The 14,535-nt window shown below is 36.7% G+C and overlaps 1 protein-coding gene across 9 annotated transcripts in view; it reads left to right on the forward strand.

Annotated features, from left to right (window-relative positions):
- The window catches only part of NCOA2 (nuclear receptor coactivator 2), a 192,703-nt gene that overhangs the window by 136,490 nt on the left and 41,678 nt on the right, over nucleotides 1-14,535 (forward strand). For all 9 annotated transcript variants that reach the window (XM_030475117.1, XM_030474974.1, XM_030475051.1 and 6 more), the window contains 6 exons: nucleotides 1,920-2,023; nucleotides 6,533-6,710; nucleotides 8,129-8,314; nucleotides 9,216-9,317; nucleotides 9,408-9,548; nucleotides 12,940-13,087. In XM_030475117.1, coding sequence (XP_030330977.1) covers nucleotides 1,920-2,023; nucleotides 6,533-6,710; nucleotides 8,129-8,314; nucleotides 9,216-9,317; nucleotides 9,408-9,548; nucleotides 12,940-13,087 — 859 coding nt within the window. The remainder of the gene's footprint in view (nucleotides 1-1,919; nucleotides 2,024-6,532; nucleotides 6,711-8,128; nucleotides 8,315-9,215; nucleotides 9,318-9,407; nucleotides 9,549-12,939; nucleotides 13,088-14,535) is intronic.

The following is a 14,535-nucleotide window of genomic DNA, read 5'->3' on the forward strand; positions in this document are numbered from 1 at the left end:
AAACCAGGGATCACTTTATGCTACCAGGAACAGATGGGAAACAAATATCATCACTGACTTTATTAAAAGCTCTGCCCTATTTTTAGAATCTTTTAGAATTCTTTCACAATTTTTAGAACATGTTTTCAGTATCGCATCATCATATGGTGCCACTTCTGCTATATTGTAGTATGGGAAGGATTGTTCAGTTTTTTTCTGTTGCACCTAATCGCTGCTTTTTGCCAAAAGAAGAAGAAATAAAACAAAACAAAACAAAACAAAACAAAACAAAAAAAGAAAAAGAAGAGGAAGAAAAAAAATGCCACTGCAGTCCTCAGTCAAACCCAGAAATACTAATTTTGTATCCTGGTGAGCTTAAGTGGCAGAGGAAAGGTTAATAGTTATTTCTAGTGTATTTATTTCTATCAGATTATGCTAATCAAAGTGATTTAAAATCTTTCCATTAGTTGCAACAGTCCATCTCCAGAACAATTTTGTTTTATCATTATTCACAATGGTGTCATAATGTGTATGAACATACCCTAAGAAGACAGCTAAGATTTTAGTGGCTCTTTTTTCATGAAAGTGAGAAGTGGTAGAAATCTGGGATGAGACAGCCCAAATGACCAAAGCCTTATTGCCAGCAGGTGAGCACTGATAGAACACCCAGGGGTTCTCAGAAGCAGTTCCTTTACTGTATGTCTAAGCAGCATATATTCACACTGACCTTGTAACCTCTGCCAAGGAAAGAGTTCAGAGGAACTTTGGCTGCAGTATTGCAGATCTACAGATAGTGGAAAATACTGTACATTTGGATACATTTCAATTTCTATGACTGATGCTTTAATTTTCACTAAGGGTTATTTTCCAAAGGCCCTTTGCTCCATCTGCACATGGTACTTTCTGTAATTGGTACAGTGAATCTTCTTCTGGTTTATCATTGTAGAAAGCAGAAATTCGTTTTCTCGTTTCAGTGTGCTTTCATGTTTACTAAAATGATCTATTGCATAATATTGAAAATAAGACATCTTTATTTTTAATATCTTAGATTGTAATATAGCCCTAGCTTTTACATAATTGCTTCAAAAAAAAAAGTCTTTTGAGTATAGAACTAGCAACATTAAGTTACAATGTAGAATATGTATTTTGTGTAGTGATTTGTTACTTTGATTACTTCTCCCTTAAACACCAATATCATACTTGGAATAGAAAAATTAATACAGCCCATTACTTGCTAGGAATTATATACTCTCTTGATTTGAAAGTTTCAGTGTGTATGACTATCAGTTACATTTGGAGTGGGGTATGACCTATGACACTGTATATAACATATTGCAGTATGTGGCATTATGTTCCAGAAACCGTAAATCATTATTTTCTTGCTGGTAATTTTCAAATACAGCACTTGAAATTCTATGTAGTTTTAATAACATATTGTAAATAAGGCAGTATGAAAATTATGTGATAGTAAGAATGTGGGTGGAGGCATGGGAACAGAAAGGAGGCTGCTGTTTCTCAGTACTGGAACACTAGATTGCGGACTTATGTTTTCCCTTCTATATATAGCAATCATGGAAAAGTTGTGCAGCTGTGAGCTTTGCATGCTCTTGTAGATCAGCCTTTTAATACACCTTGCTCCTGGCTTTTGCTCATCACAGCTTCATAAGGAGCCCTTGTTGTTGCCCAGTGATATGTTTTGTAGTTTAGTAAAATGTCTAGCAGAGAAACAGCAGGAATTATTTGTGTCATAAAACTTCAAAACTAAGAGGCAAATATACTAGTTATGCTTCTGTTGAATCATTATGGGAGACTATTTAATCTCATTTTCAGAATTGATGCACTGTAACCATTTCATAGCTATTCTCAATGCTCTGTGGGCTCTTCTGTATCACTTAGAGATCACTTTTCTGTCATTTAACACATAGTTTTCTTTATTACAGAAAAAGCAGCAGCAGCTAATGAAGATGAAGTGCAAAAAGCAGATGTATCATCTACGGGTCAGAGTGTCATCGACAAGGATGCACTTGGACCAATGATGCTTGAGGTGAAGAGCACGAAATTCCTTTATTTTCACCAGTTCTGCTCTCCCTAGGATGAAGAGCAGTGTAAATGAAATGAAAAAGTGCAGTCAGAGATTGTTGTAAAAGAATGTTGAAGAGAAACAAGCCATCCTGGCTACTTAGGATTATGGCATTTAAGAGCAGGCAGCATATTTCTGTTGGATTCAGTGATGAAGCTCTCCGTAACTTGGGGTGGGGAGAGGCAGAGAAAGAGATAAGTCTGCTTCTGTGTAATGCAGGTGATGTGAGGGGCTTCAGCTGGTTGCAAGTCTTGGTGTCTGCATGTGTATGTTCTATTTGTTCTAAACCATACAGATTTGGAAGACCTATTGAACCGAAACATTGACCTCCATATACAGTATTATAGACATGAATAATCCTTCCTCTAAAACTGCATATCATTGCTATACTGTTTTAATGGTTTATTATTTCAACACTTACAGCATGTCTCTTTCCCTCTAGAATATGAAAGTAAATTAGGAAAGCTTTTCAAGACGTGCATTTCAGTTTGTTCAGTTAAGCTTTCTGCCTTGATTTTAGCTGTTATTTCGATATCCCAAAAGTCTGCATGGTTAAAATCTAGCTTCTAAATGTATTACTAGTAATGTTGGGTAGGTATGTTATCTGGGATCCTAATATCATATGCTACTGTCCTTTGGCACTACTGCTTTATCTGCTTAAGCTCACTTGCAAACTGTTTATTCCTGTTCTGACTGAACTTTTTCGGTAAGGAAGAATAAATGTTACTTTAGATAAAACACAAACTCTGAATCAGGCTAAAAGAACCAACTTTGGCAGAAGCATAATTATTCCATCATTTCTGAATGTTGCAGGAACAAAATGCACGTTATAACAGTTTTAAGTATTCGCATTGTTTTTCATGATTTGTTAGATGAAAGCCTAGTTTTCCATACTATGTACAAAATAAAGGCTCCAAAATCACAGTACTAAACAGATTAGTAGATAGGTTGGAGTGAAAACATTCTTCTTTGAAAAGTAGGGGTAACAAATTAATCAGTTTAATATTTATTATACGTGCTCAATGAATCAAATGTTGTTGGTTTTGCTATTAAACAAAGTTAAACATTCATCTCTTACGTTGCTATGTTAAAATTTATCTTTAATTTCCTATTAATTTAATTGTAAGGACCTGTTTTAACCAGAGGGAAAGTAAGGATAAGGTGGTTATTTTTTTTTCCTGGCTTATCTTGCATAATTGGCTATTGCAGCAAACATGACATGTAAAATCATCCGTCTGTTCCGTTATTCCATTTAATTTAGTTTTCCTTTGCAGTAAAACCATTGCATATTAACAGTGAAAGACTGTGGAACTAAATTAATAAACCAGGGTCCTTTTGCACCAAGAAACTTAAAAGGACTGAAAGTTGCTATATGTTTGCTGTGAAAAGACTACAGATACTTTCCTTGTGTCTTTATCTCCTTAAGGAAATGCAATTAAGTTATTTCAGCTTTACAGAACCCGTTTATACAACCTCTTCAAAAACCCGATGAACGGTGTATTAGTTGATTTCATTTAGAAATATAATTGTCTGGTTTTATTAAAGAATAAAACTGAAGAATCTTCAAAATAGTGAGTGTTTCCAGCTGAAGAAAGTGAGTAAAATTCATCATGCAGCTGCTGCATCTGAGGAATTTTTAACATATTTCTTGGTTAAAGCATAAAGTAGATAGGAAGAGAGGGTGAGAAAACAGTCAAGAGAGAGTTGACAACATCTCAAAGAACACAAATGTATTTCCATTTCAGTATATCATCTAAAATAATACCTATTCTCTTGTTTTCTCTTCCAGCATGTTGTCCATTAATTGTTCCCCCATTGTCCCAATAGCTCTGAAGAAAAGTTGTTTATTGCGATGGCATGCATCTGGGGCAGAATTAAGAAATTATTGCAGAAGTGGAAGCTTCTTAAAGACTTAAGTGGCTCGGTGCATTAACTTGCTCAAATGCCCGTAGCTGCTTACCTACAAGATTATTTTATTAGCAGAACAGAAAGAAATATGAGATTGGCATATAAGGCCCTGTGTTACTCTAGGCTTAGATGACCACTTCTGTGGTCAAACCAAGAAGCATCTGTAAAGTAACAGCACAGAGCTCCTTGCCAAAGATGTTGCCATAGTAGGAAACAGGGAAAACTGAAGGCTATTGAGGTATGCCAGTAACTGTCATAATCTCTTGCTTGCCATCCCCGCCTTTGAAAGTTTTCTCCTTAGAACTGCGATATGCATCTGCTATGGCTATGGCTTTGGTTTTGTGATCCCTTTGAACCGATGTAAGTGCGGACTGCTGCCAAGCAGAGTGGTTCAGCCAAGCTCACACCCTTCTGCCACTAAACGTAATGTGGTTTCATGATGGGCCAGCTCAGGGACTGATGTGGCTAGCATTCTTTTTTTCTTTTTTTTCATTCTTCTTTTTTTTCTTGCATTAGTTTTCAGCCAACTCAGTTCTCTCTGGTCCAGCTCTTCATATCCTCGGACAGTACAGAGAGCTGTCATGATGTAGAAAGGACTAAACCAAAGAGGTCATGCTTTCATTGGCTTTGAGCAGTGGTGAAATGCAGTCTAAGACACTAATCCATTGCAAAGATGGTGATAGAAAATTGTATTAGAGCCTCAATTAATTAAATCTTGTAAATCATTGCTGGTTAAACTAAATACTAGTCAGCAGGAAAATGTCATGAATATTATGAAGGCACATGGAAAGGAGGGAGCTCTCCAAAGAAAGTGGATTAACAGAAGAAACCAAGAATGATCAGAAACAAAAAGAAGGCAACAATAAAAAAAACAAAGTTAGAGATTAGAATTCGTGACTATTAACAGGGAAGAAAAAAAAGATCTAGTTTATCTGAGAGGCAATCAGGAAAGGTATATACTTGCACATTTATTTGTGGGTTTTATTATTCTGTAATTTAAAAATAGAACAAAGCATTTGGCAACCATTGGCTCAGCGATTCTGCTTGTGTATTGTGCTTTCACTATCCCTCCCCTTTAGCAAAATCATGAACACAAGCTCCAGGGAAGGACTTCTGGAACTTGTGTAGTCCTACCTCCCACTGAAAGCAGTTCCGACTAGAGCAGGTGGCTCAGGTCCCAGTCCAGCCAAGGACTGAATATCTATCAAAAATGCCATATGCTGTATACACTTGCTATGGCAGCTCCTCCTTGTTAGACTGTTTTGCAGTGAGCTGAGTTCAGGTTTGATATGTATCCACTCAGTTTTAATTAAGCCATAATGGATCATGGGTTGCCTGTTTTTCTGACTTGCTTCTGTCCCTGGAGATGCAATAACTAACAATTGTTCTAGTGATTTCTCACCAATCCTTCAAGAGGTGAGTAAATCAAGCAAAGCTGCAGAAGTCTGTATGGGTTAACTGTTAATTGAATGCTTATACCAAAAGGTTTGGTGCTTCAAGTTTAAATGTATCCTCCTTTATCGGCTCATATAACATAAAGCTAAGAGGGACGTATTCTGAAGTACTTCTACAATCCACCGTCATGCTTGCATCTTAAGGAAAAGAAAGTTTGCATGAGAAGTTCTTACTGATACTAAAATTTTTGCTTTATCCTCATCAGGTAGCAGTAATGTAGTATTTGGCTTAGGCTTCAGATAACATACAGCAGATATCTTGGAAAGAATGCTGCAGCTAGGTTGTCACTGTCACAAGAGATAAGGGGGGGAAACCAATCAGAACTGACTCATTTAGGCACTTCCTCACAGAAACTTTAAAGTCCTTTGGAATACCATGGAACTGAGTTGAAGAGGTGCCAGTCTGGTTTCTGTTCCCTGGATCACGTGTGGACTGAACTAAACTGGTGTCAAATAAAAAAATGAAAGCCGTTCTGGGAGTAGAGGCTAAAGCTGCCCCATCCTCACTGCTCACTGCCTGCTCTCAGCTCCTGTTGCTCTTCTTTTAATCCCTGGTGTTCCTGGCTGCATGGGCATCAGTATGAAGATGCACTGCTGGGTATGGGAAAGAGCCTCTCTCTTTTTTTCTGCCAGAGTTTTCCTTGCCTTGTGTGTGTCATTTTGCAATGTGTTTTCCTGGAATCAGTCTCCCCATGCTGTATAGAGGAGCAAACAGGCTCTAGGTGTAGGAGAACCAGCTTCTGGACCAGGTTTTTTACTTCATAGGCAGGCAGATAGATAGCAACCTCTTCCATTATTTTTGCTTGCTTGTTTGTTTGGGCAGGCGATTTGGTTTGTTTTCATTCGTGGGTTTCATTATTTTGCAAGGCGTGCACCTTTCAGTGCTTTTACACTGGTTTGATATAAGTAAGATTAGATGCTCAATCTGAAATGTGTCCTTCGCTGTTACAGACAAGAATATAACAACTGGGATGGATGCAGAAAGATTCAGCTATGTCTCCAGAAGGGAATATTTATTTTTCGTGTATTTTGTTATTAATCTGATTGTTTGGTATTGTGTTTCCCTCTCTTATTCTCTTTCTTTCTGTGTGTCTGTTTTTATTCCCTTTAGGCCCTAGATGGGTTCTTCTTTGTAGTGAACCCAGAAGGTAATGTTGTGTTTGTTTCTGAGAATGTGACACAGTACCTAAGGTACAACCAAGAAGAGCTGATGAACACAAGCATATATAGCATCCTGCATGTAGGGGACCACAATGAATTTGTCAAAATCCTGCTGCCAAAATCTTTAGGTATATATCATTTCCTCATATCATACCATTACTTATTTAACTTTGGTTTCATAAATCAGCATTTCAGTAACTTAAGTTAATGTCCTTCCACTACTTACAGTTTCATCATATACGCTATTTATTTTTAATGTATATATGGGCTGTATGAATGATTAATATTATTCTCAAAAGCATCCTCTCCTCTCTTCAGATTCTTATTTGTTAAAATTACTCTCAGTAACTTACGTTAGCTGATATTTTTAATGGATCTCTATAGAGTGAATCACTAAAAGGCAGTGTTAGCTATATGAATTCTGCTAGTTCTCTGTCTAGGCTGGTTATGCTAAGAACGGCCCAAGAGAGAGGGAATATAAAAGAAAAATCAGTAAACTCCTTATGCTAGAATTTTTGTTTCAATGTTTTTAGGCTAGCCAGTATTTACCCTTATCTTTCAAAAACTGTTTTTGTTAGTTGCAACCATTTTTGCATTCATATTAATATTGGTTTTAATGTTATTGGTTTTGGAGGAGGTGAAAAAAAAGAGAAAGTCGATACTGGGTGCCTCATTTACAGAAGTTTAAAAAGTATTGTGCATTTCACTTTAGCATTTTATGACTGTACTTCTTAAACCCTGAAGAATCAAAAATGTGAATGGCCAAAGCCCATAAATTACTGCCTTTATTGCATTTTATGATTGAAGAAGGCAAGTGAAAAGTATTTTAAATATGAACCTGCTATTTCCTTATGTGGTGTCACTTTAATTCACTCTGATGTCCAGTACCTATATTTATGCATCTCAGGATTTTGTTTCCTTTTTTACTTGCCTTAAGCACTGTGTCAGGCTTCAGTTTTATCCATCACTGCACCCAGGTCATTCTGATCCCTTCAGTCTTTCCTGTTGTAGCTGAGACTATATGTTTCAATATATTCCCAGTTGTATTGCTTCCTGTTTTTATAAATGCATATTAGTTTTTCATTCTATTTCTAATCTGGGTACAGATTTTTAAACAATGCTGCCATCTCTTTTGTATTAATCACTTTTAAATTCACTGGACAGATCCTACATAGTGCCTTATTTCTTCCAGGCGCATTAAATTAGCTGTCTACCCAGTAGGCTTTTCACTGTGCTGTATAACTTCTACACACACAAATACTTAGACTTTTATCTTGCTTTTCTGCTATGTTGTTATAAAGTCACTTGAAAAAAAAACATGATTCCTGAACATATTAACAGTGTTCTTAACGTCTGAGAAGTTTATAAATTGTCTTGTTATGTGCTGGTCTGGGCTCTAATATTAAAAATAGATTATTGTTGTTGTTGTTAAATGAACTTGTTTCCCAACCAGTCTGCAAAGCACCTTTACTAATTTCCCGTGGATAAGCAGCAGAAATGATTGCTATCAGATTTTATCTCACTATATGATCTTTGCTTTGCTTAGTGAACGGGGGATCTTGGTCTGGTGACACTCCTAGGCGTAATAGCCATACCTTTAATTGTCGGATGCTGGTAAAACCTCTTGCTGATGCTGAAGAAGGCCATGATAACCAGGAAGCACATCAAAAATATGAAACTATGCAGTGTTTTGCTGTTTCTCAACCAAATTCCTTCAAGGAGGACGGTGAAGGTAATTACTGCATTCAATTTGTCTTAGTATTTTCTCTTTCTGTGCTGCTGTGGGTCAGCAGTTTTGGCTCAGTTGATAAAGTGAGGTAGAGTTGATAAAGTGGCTTCTAAATCCTGAAAAAGTGAAAAGTTTTCAGTTTTTTTCCTTTTTCATTTAACTGTAGAAGTGTACTTTCATCTTGGATTATGAGTGTATACACCTGCATGCACCTATTTTTTAAACCAATATAACTGAATTTGAGTGAAACTGCATTTACCTTAAAAGAATGTCCTAGTTTTGTACCACTACAATTGTAAGAAGAATGTAGCTGACTGGGAGGAAAGTTTCAATGGGCAATTTTTTGAGTTCTTAGAATTTGAAGACAATTGTGGTTCACCATTTCCTTTACCATTTACTACTTCAGCAGGTAAATTTCCTCAGATTGTATTTTAACTATTCAGATAAGTAAAAATGGTTTATTATGAAGCTGCTTTCTCAAGGGACTGCAAGTATTTGGGGCATGTTTAAGAAATGTGGCTTAGACGGTATGAAATGGTGAGTGTTGAAGAAACGTGCTCTCTGTGCATGCAGTATATTCTTTTTTATTACTTCTCTTCTGAGTGGTTGCTATACAGGTATATGCATAAACATGTGGCAATAATTATAGGCTGTGGTGGAGTCCTTGATAATTTGTCTTCTAAAAAAGAAAACAAACCCACATCTCCTGTGTTGTTTAATGTTGTAGGAAACAGTGAAGATGTAAAACCACTGAGTTCTGTCTATCCTTTTATTGGCACAAAATCCAATAAAAATATTGGTCAAAAAAGGTTTTAAGTACTGTTTTTTTAATATTTCTTAATTCTTTGTGGAAACAAAATCTTCCTCTTGTCTGCAGATTATTGAACTAACATTTTTCTTTAAGATTTGCAGTCTTGCTTGATTTGTGTTGCAAGAAGAGCTCCAATGAAGGAAAGACCACTTCTTCCTTCATCGGAGAGCTTTACTACTCGCCAGGACTTACAAGGTATTGTGAAATAGGAGATTTTCATTGTGGATTGGTTTTTTTTACCCTCAAAGGGGAAATTGCTGTAACAAATGTTTTATCTAATATCAGGCAAAATAACTTCACTGGACACAAGTACCATGCGAGCAGCTATGAAACCTGGCTGGGAGGATTTGGTGAGAAGATGCATTCAGAGGTTCCATTCACAGCACGAGGGAGAAATATCTTTTGCCAAGAGGCATCACCAGGAAGGTTAGGTTTCATATTTTTAGCACTTTCTATATTTAAACTGTTTGTCATTTGTATCTCTTGGTTGTGTTCTCTTTGCTGTGTTTACATGGAACAATCAAGGGCTACTGACAGTCCCTGTTTCAAGCTGATTTGCCTGACAGACTGATGGCTCTCTCTAGAGAGGTTTTGTACCTTTCTCCGTGTTTGTTTTAGCCTGCTTCTTATAACTCTGCCATATTGGAGGGTGCTTTAAATCTTCAAATTGTTGCAGTTATTTTAGAAAGAAAGACCCTTACGTGTTCCTTACCAAAACATTAACTGTTCATTATTCTTCAGAACCTCAGCTCACGCATGGCAGTTCATTGACCTGTATTTCTTTTCTCTACAAAAATGGACTTTTACTGCCACATTTCCTGTAAGAAACACACCAGTGTTTCTGTGCATTGCAGTACTCATACTGTCTGCGTGATGCAGCACTCATACTATCTGGAAACCTACATTGTTGTATTGTATCTAGCAGATAAGTGTTATAGGATACACCACAAGCACATCTACCAGTCAAGATTATGGAAGGTAAGATGTAGGAGTGTACCTGCACTGTGAAAGGTTCCCCATGAGATTTCTGTGGTAGTGACTGGGTGGGAATTTTTCTTCTGATAAAACCCTGATACTGCTAATTCTAGTAACACAGATCAAAATTACTAAAAGCAAATAACCCTTTATAGTCCACAGGAAAGTTGTTTGAAAACCAACTGGGAATAACTGAACATTTCCAGTGCAGGAGCATCGTACTTTGGGTTCATGTTTGTAGAACAGGGTTTACAGCTGGCCTGTAGCAAACAGTTGCCATGGTCATTAATCCATGGGTGTGCTGGTTTGGAAACTAAATTGTAACTGGAATCTCAAATTATTCCACCACATACACACACACACACACACAAAGCTTTAGTCATGCAGCATTAGTTAAATATTCTTTAATATGTTCTGCTTTCATGAAACCTTCAGGTTTCATTTTGGGAATGTGGGGGCACAGAAATTCTGTGATAACAGCTTCTGGGGTATGTACAGTGGGAGTGCTAAAAGTTCACAGCTTTATGCTGTGATTTCAGACAGAACTGAAGAAGGTGGTAGGAAATTAAAGTTACAGTAGGGGTTTAGAGAGCATTTTCAGGTAAGACCTGTCTGTGCCAAAGGTAATTTAGGAGTTTCTCTTATGGCATCCAGCCACTTCAGACCTCTTCAAATGATTCCCTGCCAAATTAGCAGCTCCTACATCCAGTGCCGAGGTTTGAGTGGGTCCTTACTAAGCTATCTGTGAAGTGATAAAAATATATGTGATTTGGAGTTTACACACTGTCATTTTGCAGGGGAGGCTTAGGATCATCATATAAACTGTAGAATTAGTGTAAATGAGGGGGCTCTTTACTTCTTGTGGAAGTGAAGAGAGTGAGTGATAAGAGGAGGAGGAAAAACCTCTGGAATTGCTTTGTGGCAAAGGATCCAGCACTAGAGAGGAATCATGGCTGAAATGTTTCCTTCCCCTGCCCTGCAGCATGGAGAAGAAAAACAAGGCATATTTTGGGTCATAGTATCTTTGCACTTGACTGAGGAACCCCTTGCATTTTTTAAGTCATTATGTTTGACAACAGAAGCAAAGGAAGTAATGGTCTTCTACATGTAATTCAGTGTGCCAGTGTGGAAAAAAAAAGAAAAAAATCAGCATTAGCTTGATAAACAGCAAAACCCACAAAACTTTCAAATTAACTCTCAGTATAAAGTACAAAATATATGGTAAGTTTTTATTGGCCACAGTCAGAAAAATAGCATTTCCTGAAGAGGAATACGGAAACATTCTTGTTTGCTTAAAGAATTAGTTTGGAAAATGATTTAAGTAGAGATTTCACTTGTATCCTGTTGGCATTGAGTACTGGAATTTCCTGATGTGGTATATGCTAAAGTTAAGAGCTTCGGACCTTCTGGTGCCCAAAGGTTAAACTCAAACAATGACATACCTAACAGTGAAATTTTGCTTTGTATTGTTTCACAGTTGTAGCTTTTTGTTTTTCTTTACATTTTTACTCTGAAACCCCCCTTCTGGTTGTTTAAATTGTGCTTCCTGTTTTCTCGCTGCCTAAATAATACTTTAAAACCTTGCAGAACAATGTATAACAGTGGGGGGACAGAGAAGGAAAGCAATCCTCACCAGTCCTGCAAGGCTGAAAATCTGGTAGCTCTGTGGAGGAGACTATTTAATAAAGCCACACTTGGAAAACTATGTAATTTCATTACAACAGGAAATATTTAAAGACAAGCAATGAAATGCAGATCAAATGATACTATTAATTGAGAGGGGAGGGGAAGGAAAGATAACCAAACCCACAGAAGATGTGTATGTATGAAAAAATAGGAAATTAAAAGTATTTGTAGTGCTTCATTCCTATTTTTTCCCTAAACAATTATATGAAAGTTCTGAAGTTAAGTACTTCCCTCCTGCCATACCTGCAATCCTAATATAATAGCTTTTGGACTAGGAATTGAAAATGATCAGACTTGTTTCATGGATGACAGAGTGAATGGCAGAATAAATGGAGATTTGCTTTTCCGTAACATGATTTTAGTCTTTAATTAAAGACATGTCATAGGGGTCTGCAGAAGTTAGAAAATTGAGTTTGTTGAAGTTCAGATTTACACTGAAAACTTAAGGGCTGCAGAACATGTTCAGTGAAGTAAACCCCAAACCTGAAATGCAGACACACCTAACACGGGGGAAGGATAGCACAGCCCCATTTTTGGTTTAGGTAATTGTATTTATCATTTGCTTGAGCTGTATATTGTTGTATTTGTTCTTCAAAAAGTAATGATTTCTTGTTCCAGTTCTTCTTATTTCTGATCATTCCCATGTAAGAGATTTATGTACTTTTGAAATTAATAAGAGTAACTGTTAAAAGATAATTTCAGCAGGCAATAAGGAAGAAAAGATACAGGCAAGTGGAAACAGATGATATAGAAACTAAAGGCATTTATATTAATCATTGTGAAGTAGATGATAGAGATGGAAAAAATGTACAAGGAACAAAAGGAGTTAGACACATACTTGATGAAAAGTGAAAGGGACATTGAGGACTTCTTGGTTCACTCCTGAAATACTCTCTATTTTGTAGTCTCTGTTACTGTTGTCACTCCTTATGAGTTTTCTTTTGATCGCCCTATGGTATGTGGGATCCTTTATTTTATATGCATTCCATCTATTTATTTTCAAAATTATTCTTCTGGGTTGGTTTTGTTTTGCTCTTTAAATTAACACAGTGCCTGTGGTATCAGTGCTGATGGATTTAGACCATCAGATGTTGAGCAGCCAAGCTGCCTGTATAGTTTCTCATTAGTTTAATTCTGTTCTTTTGCTTGCTCGCAGTGCTGAGGCAGGGACTAGCATTTAGTCCTGTTTACCGGTTTTCCTTGTCTGATGGCACTATCGTTTCTGCCCAAACAAAAAGCAAGCTCATCCGTTCTCAGACGACCAGTGAACCTCAGCTCGTAATCTCCTTGCATATGCTTCACAGGTAATCCTGACCAGTTTATTACATCCACACTCTGCAAAGAGACAGGGAAAGTACAAAGTTTCCAAAGCAAATAGATTGTTTAAGGCTTATAGACATTCAGTTGTCTTAGAACTGATAGCGTGAAAACGAAGTAAGTTTTTGAAATCAATGCTTCCAGCAGGAAAAGGCTATAAGATTATTTCAGGACTTAAAAATGTCATGCTGGGTTTTCACGTCCAGAACTTCCATTAAACATATAAAATTTCCTTTAATCTCATGTTCTTAATTTGAGTATTTTAATTTCATGTATTTTGAATAGTAGACACAAGAAACTTTCCAAGTGTAATTAAATCTAGAAAAATTTAAAAGATTAAATTCCTGTAGTTCACAGTCAGTCATATGTTGGGCCTGGGTCTTCTTTAAAGAATGTTATGATTAGTAGAATTGCAGTTTACACAGATGTATATTTTAACTCACCTGTCTCCATTCCTTGTCTTTTCTGGTGCTTGGAGTAGTGGCTTTCACATGTACAATCCTGAGAGATGCCACCACTATTAGCCTTTCTTTAAAAAGGCACAGGCAATAATATGTTTGAAGTCAAGGATAAGTAATCACTGACTTCAGAACTTGAACATAAAATTTGAATTAAATCATTGCCTGTCCTGGCATATTTGTGGTAGATTTTGTTTCAGGTTTTATTTGCTGATTATACTGACAATGCTGTTTCCCTGTATCCACAGTATCACTTTTTTGAAAGGAAGAAAACAGCTGTAAACGTAGTTAAAACTGAAACCATTTTACAGACATGGTAGATTTGGAAATTGACCTGAGCAAAAGCTGTCTGAAATATATTTTCTTTGGATTGCTGAATATACTTGGTATTTCAAGAATTGCTAGATTTTAAATTTTAAAAAAGCACCACTAAGTTAAAAATGGTACTTGCCAATACACTTGGGTGGTGTTTTTTTTTTTCAACGAAACACTGGTACTATTGAATTTGTAATGATGTTTTTAAAATCCATCTCTCTCTTTATAGTTAATGTTGTTCAGCTTTGCCTTTACACCTAAGTTAGCAAATATAGAGTAACAAGCTTCACTACGCTGTGTGCTTCAGTTCTTTCACTTCTCATGCTTCAGCAAAATGCAGAGGTTTGTCTGAACTTCTCCTGTGCAAGCAGTAATGGTTTTTGTCTCATCGAAAATACATATGAGGAATGTTCCATTAGTATTTGGTTGTGGAAGTCCAGAGTTGATTTGATTTTTCTCAAAATCTCATTGGTTTTTCTTCCTAATCTACTTGACTCTGTCTCTTTTGTAGCTTTTAGCATTTGGGAATACGTCTCATTTTCCTGATCTAAGTTTTAGCACAAAAGTAAAAAGTGTATTGCATCCTCCCATAAGCTAATTAAAATCTACCGAGGAAAAGAGAATTGACCATCAGGTGCCCTCAGAAGAGCTTTTTCTCTGTG

The sequence above is a fragment of the Strigops habroptila genome, chromosome 1, assembly GCF_004027225.2.
Source record: "Strigops habroptila isolate Jane chromosome 1, bStrHab1.2.pri, whole genome shotgun sequence".
Classification (NCBI taxonomy): domain Eukaryota; kingdom Metazoa; phylum Chordata; class Aves; order Psittaciformes; family Psittacidae; genus Strigops; species Strigops habroptila.